The sequence below is a fragment of the Dipodomys merriami genome, unplaced genomic scaffold, assembly GCF_024711535.1.
Source record: "Dipodomys merriami isolate MVZ:Mamm:240054 unplaced genomic scaffold, mDipMer1.0.p SCAF_384, whole genome shotgun sequence".
NCBI lineage: Eukaryota > Metazoa > Chordata > Mammalia > Rodentia > Heteromyidae > Dipodomys > Dipodomys merriami.
In genome coordinates this window covers 965,595-988,594 of record NW_027205426.1, presented here as the reverse complement: position 1 = coordinate 988,594, position 23,000 = coordinate 965,595, and the positions used below count along the sequence as shown (strand labels likewise).

General features: G+C 49.5%; 1 protein-coding gene across 6 annotated transcripts in view; it reads right to left on the bottom strand.

Annotated features, from left to right (window-relative positions):
- Positions 1–450: 450 nt before the first annotated feature.
- The window catches only part of LOC138805080 (activating transcription factor 7-interacting protein 1-like), a 59,867-nt gene continuing 37,317 nt past the window's right edge, over positions 451–23,000 (bottom strand). For all 6 annotated transcript variants that reach the window (XM_069989657.1, XM_069989656.1, XM_069989658.1 and 3 more), the window contains 12 exons: positions 22,261–22,406; positions 20,807–20,944; positions 17,289–17,354; positions 14,540–14,613; positions 14,008–14,096; positions 11,818–12,426; positions 11,185–11,249; positions 8,885–8,969; positions 6,538–6,699; positions 5,054–5,236; positions 3,133–3,245; positions 451–2,610 (listed from right to left, as the gene is read on the bottom strand). In XM_069989657.1, the coding sequence (XP_069845758.1) occupies positions 2,191–2,610; positions 3,133–3,245; positions 5,054–5,236; positions 6,538–6,699; positions 8,885–8,969; positions 11,185–11,249; positions 11,818–12,426; positions 14,008–14,096; positions 14,540–14,613; positions 17,289–17,354; positions 20,807–20,944; positions 22,261–22,406 (2,150 nt within the window). In that variant the 3' untranslated portion in view covers positions 451–2,190. The remainder of the gene's footprint in view (positions 2,611–3,132; positions 3,246–5,053; positions 5,237–6,537; positions 6,700–8,884; positions 8,970–11,184; positions 11,250–11,817; positions 12,427–14,007; positions 14,097–14,539; positions 14,614–17,288; positions 17,355–20,806; positions 20,945–22,260; positions 22,407–23,000) is intronic.

Sequence of the window (23,000 nt, the reverse complement as noted above, 5' to 3'; positions counted from 1 at the left end):
CTGAACCCTCTCAGCAGGGTGGATGGATCCTGACATGGTGCAGAGTGGGGTGCAGGGAGCTATGTCCTGGGCCTGTTCCCCTCCACACACTTGGGGCTCCAGGACCCCCTACTGGCAGTAGCACTGGGGATGAGAGAGCGTGTTAGAATCCTCAGGAAAATACATCACGGGGTACAGATGCTGCATGTAGGGGTGGGTGTGGCTGGCTGGGAGACACGGGGTGTTGGTTACCATTTCTAGTGGCACCCCCTAAACTCTCATCAACCCCCCCAAACCCAAACCAAGCACAAAGTTGCACCCGCCCCCCAATGCCTTCCTCGGTAAAGCCCCAGGGCAGGCCCACGGGGGGGGGGGGGGGGGCTCACAGGGGAGGCCATCTCCCCGCAGAGTCTGTCTGTCTGTCTGAGGGTCACTATTGGGACGATGCACATCTCTTCCATTGACAAAATATATAAGCCAAAATAACGAAATATTTTATTCCAAAGGGCTACCTGATTCTGTAACAGAGAAAGCGGAGGGACACGGCAACAGGCGACTATAAATAACAACGTCCAGCAGGGACCGGGAAGCCTCGCCCGCGGCCAGCAGCCCACAGCGCAGGGCAGGCTCGAACCCATGGAGATGGGACGAGCACAGGGGAAGCCGCGGAGACGCTGGGGGCGCCACGCCGAGCCTGCGGGGTCAGCCTGGCGAACCATGCGAACCCCGCTTCTCACCGCCCGGGGGTGATGGGGAAGGGGGCTTGAGCGTGGACATTTTGGCAACCTGTAGGCAAACCCCACCATGCCCGGCCAGGACCGGTGAGAAGCAACCAGAACCCCGAGAAGGAGGGCTCCCTAGGCGCTTCCCAGAAAACCACTGTGGGGAGAAGGCAGAGAAGGGGATGAAACCCCGCATGGAACGTGACGTGGAAAGCAGGGCCCCGCCCGACAAGTCCTCCTCCAAACACCGATCATGTCTCCACGCGATCGAGCCCTGCTCCCGCCTGTCCACCCGCGAACCTCAGCCGAGCAGCCAGGGCACGGGGAGAGGGTCAAAGTGCTCCGCAGACAACTGGGGGAAGGGGAGGGGGGAGGGGACCTAGAGCCAGCCTCTTGCTGGCACTACCAAACCACGCCCACCGGGGCTGACCGGAGACGTGAGCTCTTGAACTGATGGGCCTTGCTGGGGAGGGGGGATGGGATGGACTTCCTGGAGCTACGTGGGCCACACGCACATGGAGACGGAGATGAGGGGCAATGTCCTGAGCCCCGGGGCTTTCTCTTGGTCCATTCTCCGCAGTTAAATGACGGCCAATAACAGAAGCCCGCGTTCTCCCAAGAACAAAGCTCCCCGAGCTCAGTGTAGTAATGCTACAGATGGGGGGGAGGTCCACGGACACATACACTGGGCACACACTGGACACACGCAAACACCACACACACATGCAAACATCCCAAGGACACACACATACATCACACAGACACACGGACGCCATATGATCACTCACCAATGTCACAAGTCACAAGGACACACGTATGCGGAAGTCACACGGACACACACGCATGCACACACAGGCCAGGTACGTGTGTGCACTGACGGGTGGAGGAGATGCACGGAGCCCCCGGGGCGGGCGTGTTTCTTTCTGGAGTTAACTTTTAAGGCACAAAACAAATGTCGGAGCCAAATCAGGAAGGAGTGGCGGCGCGGTGGGCGCGGCGGTGCGGCCACGCAGGAGAGGAGATGAAGATGGAGAAAACGTCTTCTGCGTGGAAGGGAAGCTACGTGGAGCCAGTCGCTGTGCTGTCTATTTCTTTGGGATTCGTCACGTGTGTGAACTCGCTCACGCGGGCATCTGGGGGGGCAGAAGGTGCGCCACGCGCCCCAGCCCCATCCTCTCCTTCCTTCCAGCTGAAGAGGAGTGGATCGGAGGGTGAAGATGGCAACAGACACAGAAATAGGAAAAAAAACAAAAACAAAAACAACCCCAAATCCCACACCAGCACCCGCGCTTCCGGCGAGGTGCGTATTTACACGTCGCACCCTGACCCATGCCTTGTCGTTGGGGCCGCGTGCACTGCGCACGGGCCGTGCACCGTGTAGTGTGCGCACATGAGTGTGCGTGCAGGCGGCGGTGTCCGGAGCGGTCCCGCATGCGCGCGTGGTGTGCACAGACGGAAGGGTGGCGCCCGGGGCGGGCGGGCCCCGGGCTTAGCTGTTCTGCGTGGACGCGATCACGTCCGTGGACTGTGGGTCGCAGAAGGGCCCAAAGCGGCCAAACACGTCCTTGGCCCGCACGGCAAAGTAGTACTTGCTGCCGGACACGAACTGCGTGAGGGTGCAGGCCATGGGCAGCGGGAGGGCCTTCACCTCGCCGATCTTCTTCCACTGCGAGGGCGCCGTGGCACTGGGCTCCTCGTGGTAGGCGTACAGGTGGTAGCTGTCCACGGCGGCGCATGCGCGGTCCACCTCCAGCACGCTCCACGACAGCACAATGCCGTTCTGGCTCTGCACGCGCGCCAGCTTCAGGTGCGGCTTCTGTGGCAGGGACGTGCCCGCGGCCTCGGGGGGCAGGCGCTGCGGCTGGGGGGCCTCGGGCAGGGGCGCAGGGTGCACGGGCCGGGGAGCCTCCTGAGGAGAGACACGGATGCCCGGTTAATAGTGACCTGGGCGGGCATCGGGAGCACGGCCCTCCAGCAGCTGTGGGGGTTCTCTGGAGCATGGGCAGAACCCTGGGGGCAAGGGGCATGCTCCCCCACTTCCAAGACCAAGAATGCTGAGCTCCCCCTGGAAACCGAGAGCTGGGCTCAGAGACCCCAGAGATGCACAGAGATCGCCCACGTGGGACATGGGTGTGGAAGGGGAGGTGCGGGCACTGGTTTTCCACGAACAGACTGCTGATAGCAGAGGGCTGTACAGCACACAGGAACGACAAGATGGCAGACTTCAAGGAGAATTAACAGTGAACGACAATGGCCGGCTTCACTTCCTGGTCCCAGCGGAGGACCGAGTGCACACGACCGCCACGCGCGGCTCAGCGGGGCCGCCCTCGGCTCCCACCCGTGATGCACGAGCCACCACCTGGCTGGGCACGAGCGCTGTGGGGGCGATGCCGGCACGAGGCGGCGTGCACGCGTGCTGCGCCACACTCACCGTGTGCACTTGCGGAGGGCGGTGGTGCACCGTGAGCTGAGGTCCGGCCGAGCCCAGTGTGAGGCCGTTGTTCACCACATAGGTGGTTGCTTGAGGCACTCGAACTGTAACACCTGCAACACCAAATGAGGGGACACATCAGAACGCCACTGGGGGGGGGGGGTGGAGGTCTTGGGGGGTGCTGATGAGAACATCTGATGTCAGCAGAGCAGCGTTTGTTTCTGAAATTCTGAAGGCAAAGTCATTCCAGCCTGGACGTGTGCAGTGAGCGGGGGTATGTGTGTGTGTGTGTGTGTGTGTGTGTGTGTGTGTGTGTGTGTGTGTCACGGTGGAGCGAGGGCTGTGCAAGTTTCACACCCATGTCACTGGGACCACGAGAGAAGACAAGAAGAAAGAGAAAGACGTGAGATCCAAGAACAGGACATCAGCGCAGAAAGGCATACCTGTCCGCCCGCCAGAGGCCTGCTGGGAACACCACCCCCCCCCCCCCCCCCCCGCCCGGCCAGGTGCGGCCAAGTGCCGCAGAGACCAAGTGAGATGTAAGAGACAGGCGGACTGGAGCTGTCTTTCTAGAGACCCTGGAGTCTCACACTTTCGCCACCACAGGGAGTGTAAGCCATGGTGTGATGCCTGTGGAATGATCTTTCTGTCTACGTCCTCCTCACAGAGCAGATATTCCACGCCACAGGAAACCGTGACATCCTCTAGAGCAAGCCGCAGGAAATCCAGAGCTATCTTTCCCATTGTGTTTCCTCCGGCACAGAGGGTGGGGAGGGTGGGGGCGCAGGTGCGGGTGGGGCATCCGGCCGGGGGTGGGGTGGGGAGGGGGGAGCCTGTCTCCCAGAGCTCGCTATCAACAGGTCGCTGCTCTTACACACCCGAGCAGGGCCAAGCACCTGCGACCGTCAGGTTTTAGCTGGATTACTCTCTCCAAAAGCCACCATGTGCGGATGGCATTTCCAGTTCCTTGATGCAGTTCCTTGTCTCCTTGACATGCAATGAATGTGCAAAGCTCAACGCTACGTGCACTAATGATATCTACAGTGAAGAAAAGGGATAGCAAAAAGAGAAGCACAGGGAAGCCCAGAAAAATAACGAGGGGGAAGGGGAAAGGGAAAGGACAGGAGGAAGGCCAGACCAGAAAGATGGTGTGCGGGGTCTGCTCAAGACCTATTCTTAACCTGTAGAGTTCAGATGTGGTTCACTTTAGTTTGCTTTAAACTTGAAAAAGACATTTACGAAGCTGCTTTCCATCTAACACCGTCTACTGCTGATCCACACTGACATGCATACGTACAGACATTAATCCATCCTGCACACAGTTCACACACGCTACCGCACAGGCCCCTCTGACCTTTCCTTCTTGTATTTCTTCTGTCTGTACCCTAGAGGCTGATCTACACGTGATTACGCGATCAACCATGCCCACTCTACCAGCCAGCGATGCCCACACCAGCACCAAACAGTAGTTGGTGATGGCATAGGCCACAAATCAAAAGTTGCACTGAAGACAGCTAGCACCCGAACCAAAAGGTACATTGAAGATAGCACACACGTGCACACCAGGTGGCACCAGGTCGTTTGGTCTGGGTAACTTTCAGTAACACAGCTTTTATTTACTGTTAGGGGAAAAGTGGTTGTCATCGACAAAACTGTGTGTATTCATTGTGTACTCAGGTTTTGAACTAAGCACACTCTGTGGAATGACCGATTGTGTAATGCACGTATCTAATCGTACACGCAGAACTGTTTGCGTGGTGAGGATGTGCGGAGTCTTCACAATTTCCAAGTGCATGATACACTGTTTGCAGCTGTCCTACACTACAGAGCCGCTAGGCAGCGAGCTCTCGCACTTAGAGTAGCGGCTCTATAGGAGATCACCAAGCGAGCGCGAAGCGTAGGGAGAAGAGGAGTCTCTTACTGTTTGGGGGGTTGAGCTGACGCACGGCGGGTGCGGGCACAGCTGCTCCCCGCAGAGGCGCCTGGGCGGGCGGTGCGGGCAGGGCCGTGTAGACTACCTGATGGTTGGCCGGAGCCCGGGGGACGGGGAGTCTCGTGGTCACCTGAGTTACGGGACGATGCGTTACATTCACGGTGGTTGGAGCTAATGGAAGCCAGAGAGAGAGAGAAATGAAGCAACAGTGCGTTAGGCGAACAGTATTCCTTCACAGGGAATTAATGACCACTTCATGGGACGTGAGCTCGCTGCTGTCCTTGTAAGGACAGGAAGAGCAACGTGGCCACCAAAGATGAACAGTATAAATCCTCACTTCTGAGAAAGGGGGCCGCGGCCACAGTGCAGCCCCCTCGGACCGTGAGAGCATAAAGAACTAGACTTAAGCGTAGGTTTCCTACAGGAGAGGCCAACCATCGCCCTCTTCAAGGGTAGATTGCTCTTTTTAGTCTTGTGTTTTGTTTTGATGGCCTACTCCTGGGGCTTGAACTCAGGGCCTGGGGGCTAACAGATGCATTTATCAAAACAGGATTTATAGCACAGAGCTCTAATAATGAGGAGGATTCCTTTGAAAGCTTCTTTCTACCAGGGCTGACCTCAAAGTCTGAGGCTCAACTGATCCGCCTGTCTCAGCTTCCCGAGTAGCAGGGACTACAGGCACCTGCTACCCTGCTTGACAGCAACGGTGGTTTCTAAGTGCTAACATACTTCCGGTTAACAAGTGTGAGCTAGAACCACGTTCTGTAAATGATCATGTAGTAGCTACAGTAGAGAAATCATAATCGATCTGTTTTCAACCGGAAAATAGAATACATTTGGGAAACAGTGGATATGAAAGATACAAAGAGCTTCCTACTAAAGGTTTCTCGGGCTCGGGCAGAAGCACGCGGGAAGCACCACACGCTTCCTGTCCGTCCCCTCTGCACAAGGGCATCTTCCTAAGGCTGAATCGGACACTACCGCCTCATCCAGACCAACGCAATGCCGGCCAGTGAAACCCAGCTTAACTCATAGCTGATTCTGATGAACATCTGGATCTGAGAAACTTAACAATTCTCTACAGTAACCACACCAGCCAATCACGTCTTCCGGCTGCGCTCAACCATCACTCCGTAACTCAACGCTGAGCGCTCTCTCTACAAGCGACTCTGGTATTCTAAGTGAGCCTTGCATGGGGTAGAATCCCCAGTGGGGCCGCAGCAGCAGGAGGTTCACTCCACGGAAGGGCTGCCCTGCTGCCTGGCACCCACGCGGCTGCGTGACAGCCTGGAAACCCCTCATCGGTAAGATCTTGAAACGGAAGACGTGAAACACGAGCATTTACTTCCCGCAATCAAGTCCACAGCTTATACCACTTCGAGGTAAGATTCAACAGCAGCAAACACTAGAGTGTGGTGCGGCTGGCAGCGGCCACGGGCACAGCCGAGGCCACCCACTGCCCCGCGAGGTACCTGGAGGCAGCAGGTGGATGGTGGTTTGGGACGGGCCACTCGTGGGCACCCCAGATGGCGGCGGTGGCGGTGGTGGCGCAGGCTGGATGGGCTGCAGGGGGCGAGGCAGGGGCTGGGGTGACGTCATGGCCGGGACGGGCGTGTGGTGCGGCTTCTTGTGGTCTGGGAAGGAAAGGGGAGGTGTGAGGAGGTCCGATGAAAACAGAGAACACCGGTGTTTCCCACGCGTGTGATGTGTGCTTGCGTTCACACGCCACTTTCAGCTTCCTGTGATGACAACTCCAGCTGTTTGAGTTGGATTTTCATTGGTGTGAAAACAAAGACTCACCAACACTTCGAGAATAATCAAAGACTCACAAACACTTCAAGAATAATCCTAATCCACAGTTACATAAACTCAGGATTTTGAATGAAGGAATCTCACTTGTAGATTCCAGATGTCCTACGAGTATAGTGAACTCCACTGCTTGTGTGAATCAGTGCATGTGTGTGTGTTTGTATACGTGTAGGTGTGTACCTATATATCAAGGACACTCTCCTAGACAAACACTACATAAACTGGTGAGATTTTTACCACGATTTTTGGTGTTGGTTCTGGGACTTGAACTCGGGGTCTAGGTGCTATCCTGATCGCTTTTGCTCAAGACTAGCACATTTATCACTTTGTGCCACAGCCCACTTCCCGTTTTCTAGTGGTTCTTTGGAGATAAGAGTCTCAAGGACCTTCCTGCCCGGGCTGGCTTTGAACCTCTATCGTCGGATCTTAGCCTCCTGAGTCTCTGAAATGACAGGCATGAGCCATCAGCACCAGGCTTTGCCATGATTTTGCATTTCAACTCTTCAAAGCTACATAGTTCATTTGATAACACAAATGATTGCTAGCCTTTAAAATAAAATGTCCATCAGGAGTCTGGTGTCAAGGAAAGTCTCCAAGAGCCCAGGAAATAAAAATCTCTCAAAAATGTCAAGGCCGCTGTGTGGGACTAGTGCAAGCTAAATCCTTATCTACGGCGGTCCCCGCCTGCAGTCGTCAGCCTTGGCCGAGTGCTTCTTTGCTGTAATGGAGAGCATTCACTGACAGAGACCAGGTACGAGGAGCCTGTTTTCCATCTTACCCCAAACAGTCCCACGTATGAAAACAGAACAAGGAAGCCTGCTTCACTGCCTCGGGAATGTGTTCCATACATGTGTGGAAGTGTTCCACTGAAATTCCCACAGTGCACATGTGCTAGTAGAAACACACATCGCCAAAGAAAACAAAACAATTTTTTTTTGTCCTGGGGCTCCAGGAACCTCACACCAAGGGCAGCAGTACAGATGATCTTTGGGTGCACACCAGAACTGAAGGCTTGAGCTCAGCATCTCACACCAGAGTCACGCCTTCAGCGTGGCAGTTCAGAGAATCTGATTCTCAAAAGCAATAGTCAAACTGGTGTGAGCTTTATCTCTTTTTTTTTTTTTTTACCAGTCTTGGGCTTGAACTCTGGGCCTGAGCCCTATCCCTCAGCTCTTCAGCTCCAGGCTAGCACTCTACCACTGGAGCCACAGCGTCACTTCTGGCTTTTTCTGTGTATGTGGTGCTGAGGAATTGAACCCAGGGCTTGCTAGGCAAGTGCTCTACCACTGAGCCACCTTCCCAGCCCCTTTATCTCAGTTTTAAACACACAACACACAATCCCAATATTGCCCTATAGCAACTGTCCTTAAAATAGGATCTTTACGTAAGACTTGCTTTACACATTGATTATTAAGCATCTGAAGGCTCTCGTTCATCAGCATAGCTGAGCACAGCCCCATCCATGAACGAAGTTACTGTGCAGCTGAGAAGTGTGAGAAACCGCTGCGGTTCTGGCCTGCGCAGAGGTGGACAGGGGAGCCTGGCATGGTGGAGACTCACGGGAAGCCCATGGAGCACTAGCGCAGCGTGTTCCCAGCGTGCCAGGGACCCATGGAACACATGACGCCAAGAACAAGGGCTGAAGCGCAGGAGGAGAACCAGGCCGGCACAGCCTGGCCAGCTTGCACACAGGCCATCAGAGCATTACTGAGGGCCTTCCCTTGCATTTACACAGCACACAGACATCACACGAGCAAGCCACGTGACTGACATGCATTTCCAGCATCTATGTTAGGAGATGTGGAGAACAATGCATGTAGATTTAGAAGAGCTCAATCTAATTCCGTTCCCAGCCCCCCTGCTGACCCTCCACACCTAATCCCAGCGCACTGTCAACTAACTGCTCTGTCCTAGAGCACGCTTGTGTCTACTGACACAAGCAGGGGACCCGTCTCTGGAGGACGGAGGGCACTAGGCATGGAGGGCACTAAATGCCACCAGGACATGTACCTTGGGAAGCCGCGCCTGCGCCTTCCTCCTCATCCATCGTGAGATCGATGACTCCGCCCGAGTCGCTGCCAGGGGCCTTCCCACTCTGAAACACAAAATAGCATTTGCAGAACATGGTAGGCACCAGGGCCAAGTGCAATAATGGGGGGGGGGGGGGCGGGGAGTGGGAGGAAGGACCGGCTCCCCGTGCAGTAATGGAAAGGGTCAGGCATGGGCAGGTCTAATGGGAAGAGAGGGGCATGTGTGGGCTGAGCCTAGCACAGTGATAGAGGGGAAGGGCCCTCTGGAGCACTGCATGGCTTTTCCTGAAGATGCCCGACTGTCAGCTCACACCCCAGGATGCTGGTGAGGGAAAGCACTGCTGAGTAACACCCAATTCCAGAAAGGAATTCCAGCAGTTTTGTGAATGAAGCTGTCCCCTCCCCCCTCCTCCAGTCATTAAAACAATTAGCCATTGTAACAGTTAGGAGACTAACAAAACAACCATTCACCTTCTGACGCTTCAAATGCTAACTAGCTTATTCTAAAAATCAATTATGAATATCACCAAAATAACAGAGACAATGCCAAACAACACCAACAACAAAAGAAACATACCTAGAGTCCATCCAATTTCCCAAGCCACTGATGGCATCCTTATAAGGATAATTAACACAGCCCCCTACCCCCAAAATGTTACTTTAAACATACGTGTAGGTGATAACCACCTCCAGAGCCTCACTCCTGAGCCAGAAAGCCCGGCTCTTTTTTTTTTTTTTTTTGGGTCCGGTTGTGGGGCCTGAACTCTGGGCCTGGGCGCTGTCCCTCAGCTCTTCAGCTCAAGGCTAGCACTCTACCACTTGAGCCATAGCGCCACTTCCGGCTTTTTCCTTTTTGCTTATGTGGTGCTGGGGAATCGAACCCAGGGCGTCAGGCATGCAAGGCAAGCGCTCTACCACTGAGCCACCTTCCCAGCCCAAACCCGGCTCTTACAGCTCCCACGAATTAGCTATGCAAATTAGTGTTCAAAGATCATTTGTCAATTTCTCAAGTATCGACATTGAAGCATTGTGATGATCATCAAGACATACATACATATATATACATACACATGTATGAATGTATTGCTTAATCACATATGTGGCACATGGTAACTGCACACATAGTAACTGCTCAATACATCATAAAAATAACTTCCTTTACTATATCGGACTGAGATCAACTCCAATTAGGGGTTTCATCTGTTAAACTCAGATTTTGTGGCACTAAATTAAAATTCTAGTTTCAAAAAATATAGGCCTAATCTCAAGCGAAAATTGCTATTCTAAGGGTTTTGGGTTTTTTTGTGTGATTTCACAAGAATGACATATTTACAAGCATGTACCATCATTTGGTTAATTTCAAAATTAAAAGTTTCTAATGGTCTCCAAAGAACGTGAAATATTCTGCTATCTAGGAGAAGCCAGAGTTTTCTGATGCTGCTGACTTGTGAAACCTCGCCCGGCATCGTCTGTCGTCGAGCTGTGGAGCTGTGGAGCGGCAGCACCAAAAGCTGGCGGCGAGCAGCACAAAACGATTGCTATAAAATTAGCGCGGTGGGGTCAAAGAAGACTGCAGGAGGCTGTGTGGCCCCCAGACCTCAGCAAGCCAAGACCATGCATGTAGGGCCAGCATGTGCTCCAATGTGCATGCAGGCTAGGCTGCGTCAGACAGACAGACAGACCAGCGAAGACAGATGGTGTGGACCTGAGTTTCACTGTTCATGTGCTGACCAGCTATAATGAAAAATGTGCTGACCAGCTATAATGAAAAATGTGACCACCTCCCAAAATAGCTCAGGCCCCGAGGACCCAGCTGCCCTGGGCTCTCTTTACAGCTGTGCTGCTGGGAGGGGGTGCAGCCGACGCTGGACCCCGACTCCGGTCGAGGTGTCTTCCCCTCTGGTTCCACTCTCTGGTTCCACTCCTGCCCACTGAGCAAACTGCAATCAAGAAAATAACCTGCAACGGCTTCATGAATCTTTCTAGAAAACAAACAAACTGGAAGATGATCTCCATTCCCTAAGAACTAGAACACAACTGCAGAGAGCAATGTAAAAGGGAAGACCCCGGTCTTCCAACGTGCTGATAATCTGAATGAATTTGCATTTTCACTACATCTAATACATTAATGGTTCACGCATCTAACCAAGAAGCTGGCAGAAACCATATGGGCCTTTGTGCAAGACAGGCTGCACTATTATACATCGAGTCACAGATACCGAGGGAAAGCCGTGTTTTAGAGTGTGTTGAGTTTTACTGGGAGAGAGAAGGAAATCTTACCTGTGACGTGCTATCGGCCGCTTTCTTATTAATAGCAGCATCTACTGTTTTGTTTGCCTGGTTTTCTGAGAATTGAAACAGAACAATTTCATCAGCTGTCTACATACATAGGCACAAGGTCAGATGACTTTATATGTAACAACTCTCCTTAGTCTTCACGACTGCTTTGCTGCTAGCATTTACCGTGTAGTAAATGGTTTTCTCAGAGTCACCACGGCAAATGCACAAACTAGATAAACAAAGGTCAAATACCCACTGACCCAGTCACTGAAAGTCAGATATTCTAAGGAATACTTAAAGGGGAAAAAAAATCATTGAAGATGTTCCAGTGAGGCAAATGGTTAAACAGAAAGATTCTCTAACGGAGCTGGTGGCTCATGCCTGTAACCCCAGCTACATAATGGTTGGACTTGAAGATGCAGAGGTGCACTTCACTGATCTATTTATTAGACATTGTGCACGTGTATCAACTTAGCACAATGTGCCCCCAAAGAGAGACAAAAACTGCACCTCCATACGGAAGAAAACAACCTCCCTGTCCACCTCCAACCGCATCCACTCTGCGGGATCTTGAGCGTTACTAACAGCGATTCTCTGTGCTTGGAGGCTGTGCAGCCAAACTCAGCCACTCACCGGGTCTGGGCGCGGCAGGGCTGCTGTGCTCAGCGGGGGACGAGGTGCTGAAGGCAGAGATGGGGATCTTCATCTGGATGGGGCCCCGGGGGCTGGAGGAGCTGTAGAGGCCCGAGGGGCCCACGGGGGGCAGGGACGTGCGGGTGGCCTGGACGATGGAGTGGGCCGTGGGCACGGCCTGCACAGCCAGCGTGGCGCTCCTCTGCATGCCGGGGCTGGGCACGGGAGGCGCGCCGCCCGGCTTGGCGGGGTTGGGCAGGGGCGGCAGGGAGACAGGGTTTTTGGTCAACCCGCTCACCGCGGGTGGGCTCTGCACGGAGATGAACTCCACGCTGCCCGACGGCTGGTTGGTCACGATTGTGCCCGGGTGGCTCTGGAGGAGCTGAGGCTGGGAGGGCACGGCCACCGGCACGTGCAGGATCACCGGCAAGGACTGGAGGGAGATGGTGGGCTGCGGGTTGCCACTGGGCACCTGAGAAGTGGCCACCACAGTGGCCGTGCTGGGTGCGGGGACAAGTGGCGCGGCCGTGAGTGAGCCCGAGGTGGCCGGCGTGGGCAGCTTCGGCTGGCTACTGACCACCGCCGGGGCGACCAGACTGGACGAGGACACTGCAGAGAGAAAGCACCAGGATGAACTCAGCGCCCCCATGAGGCGATGTGCAGTCACTACAGCCCATCCAGGATCCCCGCACCGTGTGTGCACAGGGGTGTGGTGTGTGTAGTGAGACTGAGTAAACATGAGTGTGGAGGGGCGCTGCCTCAGGGCCCAGGAACCTTGGAAAATGAACCACAAGCACAAGCACTTCAGAGCGACTAGGAAGGTCTGAAGCACTAGCTGACATTGAAATCTGATTCAATGCTATGCACTGGTTTCCAACCACACAGGACACCTGCAGAGCTGCTGTACAGTACCAGCAGCTCACAAACCCAGTGGGAAAGCTTGATCCATTTGCAGCGTTTAACAGGAAAACCTGGTCAGGGTACTTGATACTTGGACCCTGGGAAACCTGGCTGCGTGGATCTAGCTTTCTGCCACTCCTGAGGAAAATCTCTGTACACACTCCACCCACAGCACGTGACCTAGACAGAGGAGAAAGACGTGTCCCCAGAGACTTCCAGTGCTTGGGACTCAACTACAGAGGTCTAGCCTCATGGGACAAGGGTAGAAATAAATAGCTAAACTTGTTTCTGACTGACTCACAATCTTTCTACAATCACAGGCGCACTACAGCAGTGATTCCAATCTAGAAAACACTCTTGATTTCCCGAGAGCTTTCCAGGGAGTTCACTCGTGAAAGCTCTGATGATAATGAAGGGACATCTGACTTTTTTGCGGGGTGACAGCTGTGCTGAGCTGATGGCGGCGCCTGCCATCTCCCCCCTCCTCCTCTAATGGGTACAGGACTGCTACCAACCAAGGCAGCGGAGTGGCAGCCTCTGTCACACGTTATTGAACTCCAGATCCTCCTGCCCGGGCCTCCTGAGGGCTAGGATTACAAGTGTGCACCACCACACCCAGCTAGACCTTCCTTCTTGAAGCAATGACTTACAAGAACTCAGTGAGTAAGAACAATTCCTTAGTTTGGTTTCATACTCTGGTTTGTGCTAATCCTGAAGAAACTACTAGCTTGGTGTCAGCAAGGTACATCCGGTTATCTAAAATTGAGGGGCTGGCCTTCTTCCGTCTCCACTAGTTGCCAGGGGCTGGATAGCTTCCTTCTACTTCAGCCAATCAGCAAACAGAATCATGCCCCAAGCCACTCCCTTCCACTGTCCGTGAAGGTGAATGGCAATCTAGTGCTCAACCACTATTTTGGAAACTACCACTATTTCTTCATTTATTGGTGTTTCATATCATGGATGACTACTGGTAAATGGGCAATTGTTAAAAGAACCTTAGTGTGACTTCTATTGCTATTAAGAACCAGTTGGTATAATGTCCACAAGTTCCCAGGGTTTCTTAGTAGTCTGGTAAGATGGTGAAGAGACATGCGGGTGAGAAAGTTTGGGAACTGCTGCACAGGAATTGAATTCTCTGTATTCGTCCGTACACATACTTAGCTATGATGCTAAATTGTTAGTAAAATTTCCTATGTAGACCTCCATCTCTGTTTTATAGCCTGTTTCCAATCTCAAAAGAATTTAAGAGAACCCAACCCTGAGTGGTTTTCTGATGTTCAAAAATCTTACCTGTGTTCACAGGGGTCTGGAAAGATGGCGGTGCATTCTCGCTTACATTTCTTTTGGACTCCAGCATCTGCCTCACTGTGCCTGCAGTTCTATGAAACAGACACGCATGCGCAGCTCAATGGGCAGGCCTGGGGCGGGGGAGGCCAGACTTGGGCTCTGCCACCCGACTCCACAAGCAACACCACCCGGACTCAGTTGGCGTATAATGGGGTCTATGGCCTCGTCTTCTAAAATCAGCAGCCCTGACCCCAAGACTGAGTGGATGGAGCCCTTCTCTTTCCTTAAGAGACCAGGAATGGCCGGTGCATAAGGAAACACGCAGGGGACTGCAGGGGAGGAGTAGGGGCGGAGCATTGGCCAGGCACAGGTTTGATCCCCAGCATGCACATGAGCACGCGAACACACCCTACATGGTAACAAAATAGTCCTTTCTATATTAGCAAAAGTAGTATCTACAGATGGGCAATGTAGCAAAGCAGAAAGCACACTCCCACATTATTTTTCCTGCCGATCACAGAGCGCATAGCCTCACCTGTACACCATGTTGTTATTGCTGTTGATGTCATTCACGGGCTTTCCTGGGGACACGGGTGGGTTTGGTGGGCTCTGGCACGAGGAAATACCAAAGTTAAGACCCAAAATACAAACTTTTCTTTCTAAAAAGAGGACTTTTCAGTGCTTTTTCCCTATGTGATGGGTCATTTCTGTCACGCAGTGGAAAATATTACTGGTGAGGACAAGAATTTGAACCTGGCGTTGCACCTGGTGACTGCAGCTTGTCATTTTCTCTGTCAAAGACAACTGCTCATCATCTGAGGATGAACACTGTAATTCCTATACCTCAGTGTTCTTAGGAAAACATAAAAGGCGAAAATGGCCAACTTGCCAACCCAGCAGAAATTCAACAAAAGAGTTGACATGTCTAAAGTCACAGATCAAAAATTCTCAAACCAAATTTATTTTTAAGGTTTTGTTTTTAAAACGCGTCCCCATCTCTATGTGACTTGAGTAATCTCACAAAAAGACGTCCCAATTTCAGCTTTGTGCCCTCAAAGCCAAAGAAATAGAAATGAAATTCTAACATCCACATATTAGTTACAAGTCAAGTTTCTGATAACAATGCCCTCCTTATTCATTCCATAGAAGAAGAACAAATCACATGACTCCACTCAACACTAATATAGCTCTAATATAGTTCACTTTGATCAAAAATTCTCAAATTCCACTGCACACACACACCACGGACCAGCCTTCTCCCTCCTCAAACTTCAAAGAAAGATAGAATCAGGGCACACAGAACAAGGACACCACTTAACTGACCCTAAAGAAATAGAGAATCCAATAAAGAATTCAAAATAACTGCTATTAAGATGCTTGGGGAGATAAACTAAAGCAAGCCAGAAAGAGGATGCATGAGTAAGACGAGTATCCACAGAGAATCAAGTTTTGGTGCTGCAGCGTAGCAGCTTTATCCTTGGATGCCAGGGACAAGTAACTTTACAGAGAGCAGAGTTCAGAGCTCTGCAGGTCCAAAGGAAGGGCTGGTGCTGCCGTTTGTTAGCAGTGTCCCAGGACGGTGCATAGCACTACATGAGAGGAGATGGAGGTGTTCGTGTGTGCGTGTGTGTGCGCATGCGCACGCATGCTCCATCTGCCTGTCTCTCCCTCTTTCCCATCAGTCATCAGGACCTGTCGGTGCAGGGCTCACGCTGGTGGTCTTGTCTGTGCCTCACCTTCCGCCTCCAGAGGCTGCAGTCAGATTAAGTTTCCACCGTCTTACTCTTTCAGGTAGGGATTGTATTTCAAATTATGAGCCTTTGGAGGAAAGGCTGGAGTCCTTCCTATCCAGATCGTGGCAGGAGGTGCGTGCCTGACGGGCAACCCTCCCTGCCGAGCGCAGAGAGCACACCCGGCCCAGTGAAGAGACGAGGCCACACCCCTGAGAAAGGCCAGAGGCAATTACTGGGCCAGGAAAACAAGAAGCAAGAAGGAAGCAAAGCCAAAGGGCGCAGGAGTCCAGTCCACGGGCCCGTGTGAGAACACACTCCTCCAAGCTGCCGCCCTCGGCAGCCCGCCACCCACAGCATCACACAGCTGCTGAGTTCAGACGCAAGAAGGAATGGAGAAAAGGAAAACTGACACCGTGCACAACAAAATGGAAACATCCAAGGCCAAATGCTTCTCATGTAAAATGGCTCAGTCTGAACTGTGAGGAAGGCGGGGCTCGTGGGCAATCACATCATGTGAGACCACAATGAAGAGCATGGTATGACCAAGCCATCACCTGGAAAGGTGACTGTCTGGGACAATGACAACAAACGCCAGATGCTCTGGGGAAGAGAAGCAGAGCTTAAAAAGCTTAAGGAAGAGAGGAGGCGGGAAGCAGATTGTAAAGAGAAGCCTGGATCCTCGACGTGACAGAAGAGCTCTGTGTCGTAACTGAACCATCGGTCAGCCTAATGGTGGTGAGGCTTGCACGCGATCCAACCGCACAAGATGCACACATGCGCGTGCTCACAACAGAAGAATGAATGAATGAAAAAGCCAGCCACATTGCTGATGTCCTGATTTTTGGTTCTGACACTGTGCTAAGATAGAGCACTCTGAGGAATCTATCACTGCTTCAAACTAAATTGTTCGTTAAACGGTCAAGTAAGGAAAATATAAAACTGTGTTAACACTGAAACTACTTGTGTAAGTTACACAAGAATGATTTTAATTACTGGCAATTATGATAGTCTAGATAATGGAGCTATAAAGAACAAAGAGACTGTAATTTGCTCAAATGAAAAAGTTCAAGGGGAAAGAAATTCAACTCATCTGTAACAGTATGCAGCTGCTAGATGAAAAAAATAAAGAAGAAAAGAACAGTAGACTAGTAAGTCATAGAGCATAAGGCAGACTGCAGAGGACAAATACTAGCCTGTGATGTGTGGACTTAACTCTTTACTAAAGAAAACGCTGCAGATGTCTTAGGCACTGCGTGCACTGTGCCCCCTCTGCTGGTGAGTTGCAGGAACAACAGTACTGGAGGAGGAGGGGCTGAGGCACAGAGGGACACAACCTCTACTAGGTGTGACACTGCAAGGAGAGACAAATCGCAGCCACCTTAAGGATGGACAGGAAGAGCAGCTGAGGATGGAGTCACACAGCATCACCCATCCTGGGAAGTGTAGTAGTGTGTATTATAAATGCCAAGTTCAACTTGTAATAAAGTAAAAAAAACAATTTCATGACAGCCCAGTGTTTCCTAAAACTGCTGCATAAGCAGAAACTCTTACCTCTTGTCTTTTCTTAAGGTCTTCTTTGGCTGCTCCAAAGCGTTTGGTTAACCTGGCTACCTTGGCCTGAAATGGAAGAAACATGAAAAGAAAATCAAGTGGCAATCTAGCAGTAAAAAGGCCACACAAACCCACCACAAATCCCCAGGTAACCGGCTGCTGAGAACATAATTAAGAGCCAAGTGTGTTCACCTAGCAGCTGAGCCTGGCCCTGAGTGACTCCATTTTATACAACAGCAGCTCGCTCCACTTTGAGAGCACAATTTGTGTATGCAAGTAAACAACCATCTCCCCGGCGCCACCCGGGAGTCAGAGTGACAATTACCTCTCTGTGGCCCGCGGGACCACGAAAGGGGTGACGTGGATCAAGATGCAGTGTGCTCGACCCAACTGATGGAATTAAAGCTACTTAATAATAACAGAATCAAATTAGAAGTCAACTAAAACCACATCATAGTAAAACTACACAATATTTGTACGTAATTACTTTTTCCTCCCTTATAGAGAAATGACGGAAGCCCATCCGTCTGCAGTATGATGAAAGTTGGCCTCCCCAAATGACAAATGGTGCCCAACAAGCAAGGAGAAGGTGAGCGTGCTTCATTCGACTGACAGAGTTAAGCACTTCTGGGTTGATGGGAGGCCTCACGTCTGCAGCCGAAGCTGAAATGCACCGGGCATCTGCGGCACTGCGTGGAGCTCGGGCATCTGGGCATGCATGTATCTGGGCATGCGCTGGCCTTGGAACACATCCCCAGAGACCAACAACGACTACATTTGCGGATGGCTCATCATTTTATTACACAGACACTGCTGCGCACAACACAAGGCCAAATTTAGGAACTACCATGGAAGATTACCATACCCAACCTAGTTATCCTTTTAAATCCATGGAGAACTAGACCTTCTCAGAGAAGGTCCAACTCAAACAATTCATGACCATTTAAACCAGGAATCATACACACAGGTGGAGAAGTCACCAACATGAAAGCTCAGTGAAAGTAACGTTCACAAGAGAATTAGAAAGGAAAGAAAACCATCTACTCAGTACATCAGCGATCTCCTCCTGAGAAAATAAAGGAGAAAGGGACAAAACGAACAGAACTTAAATCAACAAGGAAAACACAGCAAAATTACAGGCATCAGCAATTATCTTTCAATAATAAGTGAATATACATGGTATTAACTCTCCACTTAAACACGAGTGGACATAAAGGGTCAGAGTGCTCTGCAGACAAGGAACAGGACTTCAGGACTCCCCTCACTCCATGACATCCTCCAAACACCAGACACAAAAAGGAACAAGCACTTCAGGTTAAAATGCATAACCAGTCAATAACAGACATGTACAGAGCACGCCCTCCAACAGCAGCCCATGGAACTTTCTCCAAAATAGATCGCATTATAGGCCACACAGCAAATCTCAACAAATACAAAAAACAAATCATTTCTTTTATCTTAAACAGATGATGGAAAGAAATAATAAAAAAAAATCAACAGCAAGAAAAACTCTACTAATACATGGAAACTGATCAATGTACTTGTGAAAAAATTGGGCAAATTAAAGCTTCTAGGATGAAATAAGACAAACTAACCAGAAGCTTTGGGATACAGCAAAAACAGTTTTTAAGAAGCTTTGGTAGGTAGATATATTGAGTGCCTATATGATACACCTTGAGAACTAAGAAAAACAAAAGCCAAATCAGAAAGTATTACATGGATAGACACAAAGAACAGGGTGGAAATTAATGTAATAGAGGCTAACAGAACAAGACAAGGAATCAAGGAAATGAGACTTTGTTCTTTGAGAAGACAATTAAGATTAACACACCCTTAGCCAAACTAGAGAAAAGAGAGAGAGGACTTAAATTAAAAAACTATTCCAACAGATTCCAGTGAAAACCAGAGAATCATTAGGATGTGCTTTCAATACATATAATTCAATAAATTGTAAACTCTAAGAAGGAAAAGGCCTATTTCAAGACACAAATGACATTGAAATGAAACCGAAAGACTAAACTACTTCAGCATGCCTAAGAGCAGAGAACTGAAACAGTAGTATTTCCTAACAAAGAAGAGCCCAGGCCAGATGTATTTACTGGTAGATTCTAAGGCCTTTAAGAACTGCCAACTCATGATCCAGAAAACTGAAAGGGAAGGAATGCTACAAAATTCTCTCTATGAAGCCAGAATTACCCTGATACCAAAACCAGGTCAGGACAAAAGTAAGCGATGTGCGGATTTCTGACAAACGCAGACCCAAAAATTCTTAGTAATTAATTCTAAACAAAACAGATTGTAACTTCAACAACACATGAAAACCACCGTGCACAAAGCAAGTTAGTTTTGATCCAGGTAGGCAAGGATGGGTCTAAGTAGGCAAATGGATCAATGTCATGCAGCAAATAAATGCAAACAAGGGAATTGTACCATCACCTTAACACATGCAGAAAAGGCTTTTAACAAAATTTCAGTCCTTTATGACGAAAAGCCCTGAAGAAAGTTGAAACAGAAATAAACACACCTCTACATAATAAAGACTCTTTAGAAACCTGAAAGCATTTCTTCTAAAGTCAGGAATGAGACAAATGCATCCACTCTCTCCACTCTTCATTTATAGTGCTTGAATTCTTAGCCAGAGTAATACGGTCAGAGAGAGATACAAAAAGGAAAGGTATCCAGTTATCCCTGTATGCAGACAACATGATTACACTTGAAATCTCTAAGTACTCCTGCACAGAGCAGCAAGATAACCAATCAGCATAGAAAATAGATGGCTTTTCTAAATACACTAGTAATGAACGCAATGAAAAGGAATCAGGGAAATAGTCTTATTCTAGCTAACCTCAAGAAACAAGTAAGAAAATATCTAAGTATAAATTTAACCAAATAGTCTAGACTATTACAGTGAAAAAGATAGAAGCCCTGAAGAAGAAATGCACTGGAAGAAGAGAGACCTTCCATGTCCACGGGCTAGTAGTAAATACTGAATGTAAGACCCATGGAGGAAGTGAACTGATAAAATGCTAGTTTGCACATACAGCTGGTTACCTATCAGCCTTTCGTGAATGATGATTAAACCTGAAAGAACCGAACACCAGCACACATCCAGATGCAACACCATGTGAAGGAACAGCCCAGCCTCAGAGCAAGGGGACACCGCTACAAGGCATGGACATCAAGACCATCCATCCACTCGCTAGCTGGAGAGGAGGGAAGCATAGGGGTGGGTCACACACTCACACGTACACATGCATGCACGTGCACATAGGTGCACACGCATGGACACACACATACACACACGCCAGCCCTCAGAGCACCGACCCTATTGACATGGACTCTCTCAGGTAATCTTGCTTTGTAGGTAAAGGCACTCCTCTGGGTTGGGTTGATAGCAGCCCTGGAAAGCTAAGGCCCCCCTGACTGCTCACAGTTAGAATGTCAATGTATTTTAGTCTTCCGCGATGGCACACCGTAGGGAACACATTGTACAACGCTAGCAGCTGGTGCTCACAAACCTGCAGCTCGGTAAGGACGGTCTTGTGCCTTTTGTTACACTCGATCTTCTCCACTCGCGTTTTCAGCTCCGCCAGAGTCTTGTCAAACACAGCACACTGTAGCGCACACAACTTTTCTTCCAGTAACCACTGCACAACCTAAAGAAACACCCAGTCCTCATTCTATATGCTGTTATGCAGAAGTCACTCAGCAAGCAAAACAACAGCAAGAAGTATGTATAGAAGTACGTATAAAATGATGATAGTTGATTAACTCTAATGAATGAAACTGCTTAGCTGGTTGAATACACCCCACAATCGTTGCTACCTGCTGAAAACCCCCACTTCCATATACGCGGGCGGCATCGACCTCAAGATGGTAGAGTAAAATTGTGAAGTTTAAGTACTTTCTTCCCATAGCTCCTGTTCCAATAACTTAAAGGAAATTAAAGCAGTGGTTTAAAAAAATTCCGTTCTAATATACATTGGTTAGTTCTTATGAGATATACTAATAATGCTTGTCTATCCTATACAACATTTCTAACCACCTACTTACAATTCGCATTATTACTGCATTATGACAAACAAAACACAGGATCCTCAGCAGACCCATGAACTACACCTTTCCAATGCAAGCTCTCGGTTCACTTACAAGTCTGCACAGTTCTTACACACTTCGCCTCTTCATAATCCTAACACAGCTAACAGACTAACATTATCTAAATATGCAGAACAGAGATGAGACAAGGAACAAAGTATCGCTGTTTTTATTGTCATGCTGTTCCTTTTTCCAGAAAATGTAGGTATCTGGTGTTTATCTCAGCGGAAGAATCTGGCTTTATAAAGGCACAACTGAATATATAATGTTTGAAAAACCAGCCTCACCTGAGTTTCGAGTGCCTATCTACAACAGGTATTTACTATAAGGATCAGTGAACACATTTGAAATACCTAAAATAGTGAGTGTTTTTGTTCTTTCTGTCTCACCTGACAAATTTATGGGGAAGGCTTTCACAATCCTTCCATATTTCTTTCCCTAACACTAAAGCACATAACAAAGATTTTAGAATGCACAGGTGTACAACTATGAAATCACCTTATTCAAGCACTAAAATACAAGGTACAAAATCTATTTAATAATAAGACTTCATAAGCTCAACCATTTCACGTTGTCTCTTTCCATGATAAACTGGATGTCAGTTAAACATAGAATGCCATCATACCACAAATCTAGAAGAATCACCATTCTTTTCTGTTGTTGCTCTGTTGGTATTAGGATTCGAACCTGGGTCTTTGTGCTTGCCAGGCACACACTGGAGCCACGCCCTCAGGCCTTTATGCTTGCGCTCGCACCTGGGGAGGCTCGGGTGTGAGTCTGTGCACACTTCCACAGGGCCGAGTGTGCATCCCCCCCATCACACATGGTTGAGATGAGTCTCTGGGCCGTGGGCCTTTTAAGTTATCATTTACAACACCTTTTGAAGCTTCTGATGAATGTCTCCTTTGGCAGTTATCTTTACTTGAAGCTCTGCCTCGTATTCGTCCTCTAAGTACCTTCGACGTTTGGACTGTGCATTGTCTATGTCCTCCGATTTAGAACGTTTTCTTCTCGAACATTCACCTGAGGGCAAAAGCCACAGTGATTAGTCGGGTGTTTTCATGACAGGATTTGTTAACTATCTTCCACCCTCACAATAGGATTCTTAACCAATTCTCTTAGAATTGCATTTTATGTATATATACTTTTAGCTTTGAACATCAGGTGACATTTTCAGAACGCTAAGAACTTTCTAATGACTAAGCAACGTTCATCATTAAATGCAGAACCTCTTTCCCCTGAAAACAACCTAGTAAAATGGAGAATTCTCTATAGCTACGTCCTGCAGAAAGTGGAGATCATCTTGTATTCTTTCCCTTACTAAATCCCACAGTGCGCATAGTCCTCTGAAAAAAATACAGAATGTATTCTAACATCACAGACTTCTGTCAAATGTACATAGCTTGGATTATTTCATTCTTCTGCCTCAGTAAATATCGGACAACTGCTTACCCCCTAGACTTAAGAAAGCAACAGTATTCTTTTTTTATTTTTGTCAGTCGTGGGGCTTGAACTCTGGGACTGGGCGCTGTCCCTCAGCTCTTCAGCTCAAGGCTAGTGCTCTACCACTTGAGCCATAGCTCCACTTCCGGTTTTCTGGTGGTTTTTGTTGGAGGT